Below are 8,647 nucleotides of genomic sequence, written 5' to 3'. Positions count from 1 at the left end.
ACAAGTGGATTATTATCTCATGATGAAAACAGCAGCTTAGAAACGTGCTTCTAACATTAAAAAAGAGGCGTTATATCCGAACAGACAGCAAGACTATCCATTCACACGACCCTTAAAAAAAATGCCTAATTTCAACGCTCTCACTGGAACGGTGGACATGCAACGGAACTAATGGGACACACGGGCTTAAAATAAATCCTTTTTGGTGAATGACAGTGTATCAGAAAGCCTTCGTGATAGCGACAGAGAGACACACACGGAAGTGCGGACATGGCTGACAGGACTGCTCCCAACTGCCACCTGAGACTGGAGTGGGTCTACGGATACCGGGGCCATCAGTGCCGCAACAACCTGTACTACACCGCCGCCAAGGAGATAGTCTATTTTGTCGCCGGTGTGGGAGTTGTGTACAACACCCGGGAGCACAAGCAGAAATTTTATTTGGGCCACAACGATGACATAATCAGGTAGACTACTACTACTAATAATACACACAGTACACAGATAAAGATTTGTTTCAGCACCTCGGACAGCACCACTCAGACTCACAGCAGAAAATGGATTGATCCTGTAGGGTTGTCATTGTGGGTGCTGGTGTCACCTTGTGTAATGTAATATGATATATGTATTGTTTTTGCAAGTAGTACCCAGCAACACAGAAACATCCCCAGGGTTAGTGGTTGTTGCTCAAGGGCACTTCAGGAGTGGTAGATGCGTTTGAGCCTGAACCTCCACACAGTGCTGGACTCTCTGGTATCACTCCTCACTCCTCTTGTAGTCCCTGGAGATGCTAGATTGTTACATTAGGGTTAAGCATGAACGCTATATGAATCATTTTATCTGCAAAATGTAAGAAAACAGTCAAGGTGATTTCTTTGAATGGTTTGTTTCAAAAACCCAATGATAGGCTATGCAAATTACAGCAATATAAAAATGAGAAAAATATCCAATTCTCACAATGTTGAAACAGAACATATCTGGCAATTTTGCTTCATACATAACTAAACAATTTGGAAGATTGTCAAACTAGTTTTCTCTTTATGTAGATTTTCAAATAGTCCTTTTTTTCTCTTTGGTGGAGTTCTCAGACTGTTTGCGCTTAAAGACCATCTTTAGGGATTCATCACCTGCCGGTTAGTAGGCACATTTCAATGCATTTTGAAGCTTTTCCGAATAAACAATCTGTTTTGTCTCTCCATGACAAAGGGCACACTGAGTTGCAATTCTGAAAAAAGCTCTAACTTTCTGTGGATTGCAGTAACGCTGTGGTGACTAAATCTCTGTATGACCAGACAAACCTCAAAGCACCTGCTCCTTACTAAAAACACAGCAAAGTAGCCGGTGTTTCACAGCACATGCAATGATCTAACACTCCTCTGACTGTTTTCTAGAATACCACACAACAATGAGCTGTGTCCAACGCTCCAGCGCTCGTGTTGACATGTGTGTGTAGGTTGGCCTGGAGATGACTTGCGTTATATACTGTGTCGTTACTCAGCTGGGCTCCTGCTCCATTATTAATTGGACAATAGAGATACTAACCCTCCGCTGCCTTGCAGGTGAAGTGCCTGAGTTCAGACACCGAGCCTGAGGATCACTGACTGAACCCTTTCATATTGGATCCAATAATATAAAAATAATGTGCATTTGCAGAAATAAGGAATTGGAACAAATCTGCGCTCCCTACATCCATTTGTCAGTTTATCTAAATTAGACATAATGTTTAGGGCATAACATTTACAGATCTCTTTTGTCTACTACTGACATGAATCATATATTTTATACTTCTCAGTGGAGTGCTTGTGAAGCCTTCATAAATGCTTCTTCAGCAGATTCAGTGCAGAACAACTGTTGGAAGGTACTCACGTTGCACTTACTCATGTGCAATAGATGCAGCCCCCTCAGAAAGCACTAAAAGTCAAATCCTTCTCTTTCTTTCTCTCTGATGGTCTCATTATTCTTCTTCACAGCTCTGTTTTGGTTGCTATTTGTGGGCTCCATATAAATGAGATGTTGTACTTCATGAGATAATTGCTGCCCTTGTTTCTTCCTCCTGGTTTTATCTCACCCTGCAGCCTCTTCAAACTGGTCTCCCAGTCTGATGAGGAGGAGCTAATGGCGTGTTTTCACATGAATGAAAGGCTGATATCGTTCGTGACAGAGGACATGGAGGACACCAGTATTTCAGTCTGGCTTTTTTGAAGAATGTTAATTTGCAGGATGTTTGGTACAGAACACAGAATAGGCTGAAGAGGTTTTAGTTCAAATACAGTTCGGTCGGAGGCGTGTTAGTAAAATGACTATTGTATAAATAGTTATTTTCATATTTTTCTATTATTGTTGCAGTTCCCAGTTGGGGTGGGTGATATGGACAAAATCAAATATCACAATATTTTTAGAATATGATGAAGAGTGTGATAAGCTTACAAAATTAAATCACTTTCCTGTAATGCAGCCTCTAAAATCAAGAAAAGACAACACTTATGATATACCATGATAGTATGATATCCAAAATAAAAGATGATATCTAGTCTCATATCACACCCTAAACCAGCCCTAAATTCCAGTCTGAAACTCAAAGAACCTGAGACTGCTGCTGCAGGGGCTTTTCCATACAATGCCTAATCTCTCTTGTTGGCAATCATGCTGGCATGCAGGACATGCCCACAGATTTGACCCATGCACATGAATACATTCAGAACCCAGAAATGCACACTAAAAATAATCTGAATTACTAAAAGGTGCTTTGCGTGCATTGAGTTTCTGTAGCCGTTGCAATACAGTACAGAGGGTGGAGGGAAGGGAACATATTTGTGTCATCACGGAGTAGTAGCGTGCTACCCTCTCCCCCGTCTCACTCACCAACTCAGATTCATGGGTTCAGTGTATCAACATGTCTGCCAGCCTTCCTGTGTATTCTGTTCACCTTGTGTAATTGATTGCATTGTATTTCAACGCTCATCAAGTGAATCTTGTCTACAGCTCTAATTATTGAATCTGTCAAGTATAAATGTTTGGTTAAACTCACAGATTTAATTAGTCTTATTTGCTTATACTTTGATCAGAAATCAGATTTTTAAAACCAGAATTAATATTTTATAGTATAATGAAGGTAAATAGTTGTTACATCCTGGTGTATTTGAAAAGTGAATTTTGTTAAATCAAACAGTAAATGATTGCAGTAATGATGAAGTATAGCTGTCTGTACAGACACTGGCACCAGCATGTAAAGATGTCAGATAGCCGACACCAGCAGTTGAACGCTTTATTTTCTGTCCTATCCCATTCATGTTCTTTGTGATGATAGATAGTGAGAGTTAATGAGAGAGAGTTATGGACACAGGAAAAAAGGGCTGTGTCATATTACAATATCTCGTTAACCTTATGATGGAACACAGCCAGAGTTATGGATTAAAGATGCCAGACCAAAGACTGGTCTTGTTTCAGACCGAGCTCACTAAAACAGAACCAGCAATTAATATTGCTTAAGAATTTTCAATAATCATGTGTTAGAATCAGGAAGAAGGTGTCTACAACAAATGTGTCAGGTTTGCAGACTCCAGTATGATATCTGTGCTTTATGAACTGTATGAGATATTGATGTGAACCAACTCAGAATATTAATGCGCAAGCGTAGGTTAACAGAACAAAAACTGACAAACATGTTTCATATTTCCTGCCTCTTCACGAGTGTCCCAGCTCCAATTACAGTGCACTGAATATTCATGCAATACCGTATATTTGAGTTTCCAGCAATATTCTTGTTGCTCAAATAGAAGCATTGCATGGGGAACTAATGACCCTGGTGTGTTATCGTAGTTGAGTGTGTGGGAATGTTGTCAGGATTATTACTGACAATGGCCATGAGAGCTAACAGATATGATTCACAGATCCCTGTTTCTGTCTTTGTTTGTTTTAATGCTGAGTAATAGACAGTCATGGTTTGTGGTCTATTGTGGTGTATTTTACCCACACGCTCATAACTTTTAATCGCAGTAACCATACAGTAGAAGTAGAGATATGTCCAGTAAAAGAAGATCTTGTTGAGAAGATTGTTGAAAAAGCACATCATGGTGATAACCTTTAGTATGTCTGCTTTGTTTCATTACCGTACTGTCCTGCACATTTCCAGGTGCTTTGTGCAAAGTGTTGTTGAGATGCTGAGCTCTTCTGCCCAGGCCCCTCTGTGAATGGCAGTTCTGTCCTCCACAATTAGGGTCCTCCAGAGTTCAGTGCAGTCACTTAACAAAAAGGCATGATTCAGCATTGTTGTCACAGGGATTAAAAAAGTACACCAGGACAGATATAGGTTTTTAAGTGGTGTTATGAATATTTTACACAGATGAGGCTCTCTTTGCCTCACTTTAGCCTCACACAATCCACATGTGAGAATGGCAACACTGACAATAGATTACCATAATACTATCAGGATATTGACCAAATGAGTTAATCACAATATCTTTGACTGAACACAGTAATACTTAAAATGTACTGTACATACTGCATATACCAGTATTTCCTAACCTGCTGATTGCGACCCTTTGGAAATCTCAAAATATTTAATCAGATAGGGGGTAAAATCTCATTTTCTTTGTCTTTATTGTTCCTAAAGGAAATTTGTTTTGCAATTTCATAAGCGAGTGAGATATACATCAGTTAAAAAACAACATACTTTGCCTTTTCTATTGCTTTTTTCTTGCATAATAATACTGGGCATGTCCATGTCTTCAGACCTTTAAAATCCTTCAGATGAAAATGGGGAGGCAGGAAAAAATAATCCCTCATGTCTTCATACCTTTTACTATCTACCAAAGCAGAGCAGCGCTACACATGCTGCTTACTTCCAATCTAGCTATTCTATTTTTAGTCCGTATGGACAGGTGTTTCAGTTGGAGTTTGATGGGCGGCTGGATTAAAAACACTTTATGGAACCCTGGGAAATATCCCTGTATGGACCTCCAGTGCTTATCCTCTGCTCCCTTTTTAATCCCATGTAGGCAAAATCAGACAAAGGCAACTTCTGCTGGAGAATGGTGAATCAAAGTTGTCTCAGGAGCTCAACACATCACCAGAGACTGTCATCATCCCTCCCCGTATTTAACTGTCTGCATGAGTCAAAAATAGATGGCTTTGTTTGAGTTATGTTAAAGAAAGGACATCGTTTATCCTGGAGTGGATTAAAAAGTAGTGTCAAGTGTGTCTCGCTACAATATGTGTCTTAATCGACCTTGGGCTCTTCCCATATTGCATATTTGCATCTTCACCATGAGAAATCAGCTCTCCCGGCTGTTTATGTGTCTGCTATCTACATGAAAACAGCCTGTTTTACTGCTGCTGTGTTTGGATAGTTTTAGCTACAGGATTTAACAGACAGCCGCATCAAACAGCCGTAGCCTATATCAAACAGAATAACTTCACTGCAGGCTAAGTCATTAGTGTTGGCATTTAACAAGCACTTCAGCTCATAGGAATGTAAGTGAAACAGGGATTTTGTTGTAGCTGGCTCAGAGTGCTTGATTTTTCCTGGCTGTTACACAAACATAAAAAAGATGTTACGATATGAGACATAACTAATGTGGAAGTCCAGCTGAGTGTCAGTGTTTAATCCAAACAGGGGGGTTGTTTTATTTGTCCACCTCAGCAGAGATTACCAAAGTGAGGTTTGGCCTTAGAGGGGCTCCATCAATGTTAGAGATTTTGTTCTTCAGCGTTGTTCCATGTTGTTCCATGTTGTTCCATGTTGTTCCATGTTGTTCCTGAGTCAAACCAAACAGATTTGCTGTTCAGTACCTGCTTGTGCCCGAGCAGTTTTCTCACTGCGTGTCTGTCTGCATCTCAAAGTGTTCCAATCACTCTTCTCTTCCTCTGAATGCTATTTTTAGCTGCTTTGCTCTGATTATATAATTCATTAAAAAGTAAGATGAGAAATTATGCCCAGTTGGTGAGAGGTTTAACAACGAAGGTGGGGAAGTGGGGTGGGAATGTGACAGAACAAAGAGAGGGGGAGGGGGGTAAAAGAAGACAGATCAAATCATGTCAGGTTTGTCACATCTTACCCATTTCAGCTTTCAGCGTTGTTACGCCACCAAGGTTTGTCAAGCCCCTGGTTTTGTCACATTTTTTGAATGCAGATGAGGTGTCACAAGTCAGACAAAATATTCATACTGGAAACTTGGAAGGAGAAAGACAAAGAGAGTTATGTGAGTTAAAATAAAAGGAAGCCACCTTTGTCGTGAGCTGATTTGACTCAGCAGGTTGATGCTGCCTGACCTGCGCAGCCTCTATGGCCTGCTGTCTGAATGCACGCCAGGATTAGAAATTCTGGAGAGCAGTTGGCAAAACAGGCAGCCTGATTATAATGGAGGGAGCTCCGTCGCAGCATGAAATATGTAGGCCAGGATGAGGCAAGAGGAAGAATTGCCCAGTGAATCACTCAGGCCTGCCTGAAACGTGACTGGCGGCTGCTGAAAGGATGGATGGAGCAGGGGGAGGGAGTGACAGATTTATGCAGCAGGCTGTTGCTCAGCTGTGGAGTGGGAATGCTTGTAGGTGGGGGAGCAGGGAGGTGGGGTGGGGGGGATTATGTAACAGTGTTACAAACATACAGTATGCCCAGTGATGCGAGGAAACCCCGGATGAATAAGGAGAGGTGAATCTGTCAAAGAATAGTTCAAGGAATGTTGGGAAAATTAATAAGTGAGGCGATGAAATTCACAGATTCACCTCCACTGATTTTTTAGACTCGATGAACGCCCTGTAGGCATGCATGAAGCATGGCTGTGTGTGTTTGAGCATGACTGAGCTAATTGAACCATTTCACCTCGTCAAGCTGCCCCTCTGCCTCCCTGTTCAGACCCATCATGGACTTAATGTGTTCATCTCATCCCAGTGGTTTCCGCTGGGAGCGTGAATCCCTCTTCTGCTCGCGGCGCACACACACAAACACACACAAACATGAAAAATGGTAAAGCTAATCAGATGTTGTCTCTCACGATCTGTCTCTCTCTCTGTCTCTGTACAGTTTAGCGCTGCATCCGGAGCGTGTGTTGGTGGCCACTGGGCAGGTGGGAAAGGAGCCTTACATCTGTGTGTGGGACTCCTACACTGTGCAAACTGTGTCCATCCTCAAGGATGTGCATACACATGGCATCGCCTGTCTGGCCTTTGACCTCGAGGGACAGGTATAGTTGTGACACAATTATAACCTGACCAAAACACACTTTTTTTATTGTTTTGCCACAAAGTATTAATTTCACAGAGTGCAGACGGGTCGGAAAGCAGCAATGTTCAGTTTGAGTTGAACAGCAGCAACAATCAGAACTCCACTCAAGAGTTACAGGCGGGCTTCAGCAGCTCGCTTGCTGGGCTGAGTTTGGGAATGACAAATCTGTGATTACTCTGGCAGTATTAGCTGGACAGCTGCACTCAGACATGTTGTGTTTTTAAATTTTTTTTTACAGGAAAACAGTCAGCTGCAATGTTTTGTGCTATTACATCACATAGTTTGACAAGACCTGGTAATGTTTAGGTGAGAGGAGCCTCAGAGCCAAGGAATGCCTGAAATATGCATGTGGAAATAAGGACTGCAATTAATGATTATTTTCATTATTGTTTAATCAAACAATTATTTTCTCAGTTAGCCAGTTAATCATGTAATCTACACAGTTAATCTATACAGTGTTTAACAGCAGTTTATTTGAGGCTATTTGCTTATTTAGTCTAACTAAGAGTCTAAAAATTAATATATTAATTCGATTTTTAAAAAACAGGAACTCTTTACAATTATAAATCTGGAGCCATCAAATGTTTAGAATTTTTGCTTGAAAAATGACTCAAATTATGAATTGATTATCAAAGTAGCTGCTAAACAACACAACAATATTCTATATAATAATATACTGTTACAACTTTGGGATCATGCAACATGTACACATTATTTGTTAATCATTATAATCATTCAAGCATCTTCAGTTTAGTCCTTGTTATCTCAAGCCAGCTCGCTGCAGACTTGCCACCAGTTAGTGTTTACACACTGAAGCTTCAAACCTAATGTTTATTTGGAGTACAAAAATCAATAGGTGCGGACTTCTAGGTTTTTATCTTTGCATGTCTCTCGCTTTCTCCCATAGGAGCTCCCAGAGAGGAGTTATACCTCCTGTATTCTGCAGTAAGAGATAGGGAGATGACCCCGTGCTGTTTTCCTGCTCGGGTAGAGAGCTGGAGATTTAGATGGAATGTGACAGTGTTTAAAGCAAGAGGAGGCTCCATCGCTTCTCAGTTTAGCGGCTGTGTTTACTCTCCATCTCCTCTACCCTTCCCTGGATCAGAAAAAGGCAGAGCTGAACTCAGGACAATCCAGAGGAATGCCTGGTGCCATTACGTGGTCCGTCCATTAAAACAATGTCAAAAAAAGCACTGATGTTTACGACATCTCCTCTAGATATTTCAGAATGAGCTGCAGTTGTGCTGTCTGGTACAAAGAGTATTACTCATGTACTTTTGTTCTGGCTTTGTAGTCAGAACAAGATTACGTTTAAGATAATAAGATAAGATATTGAATAAAACTTTGCCTGCACACAATTGCACAAAATATCCACATGACCAGATTTCTGATGAACCCTGAATTAAAATGCTAAAATGCTGATGT

At 40.9% G+C, this 8,647-nt stretch overlaps 1 protein-coding gene across 1 annotated transcript in view; it reads left to right on the top strand.

Moving 5' to 3' along the window:
* The first annotated feature begins 270 nt into the window (after window positions 1–270).
* The window catches only part of eml5 (EMAP like 5), a 41,175-nt gene continuing 32,798 nt past the window's right edge, over window positions 271–8,647 (top strand). The window contains exons 1-2 of the mRNA XM_053335725.1: window positions 271–467; window positions 7,022–7,181. Of these exons, the coding sequence (XP_053191700.1) occupies window positions 271–467; window positions 7,022–7,181 (357 nt within the window). The remainder of the gene's footprint in view (window positions 468–7,021; window positions 7,182–8,647) is intronic.

This window comes from Scomber japonicus, chromosome 16, assembly GCF_027409825.1.
Source record: "Scomber japonicus isolate fScoJap1 chromosome 16, fScoJap1.pri, whole genome shotgun sequence".
NCBI classification, from domain to species: domain Eukaryota; kingdom Metazoa; phylum Chordata; class Actinopteri; order Scombriformes; family Scombridae; genus Scomber; species Scomber japonicus.
Note: the sequence above shows the minus strand (reverse complement) of the source record. Positions and strands in the feature narration are given on the sequence as shown.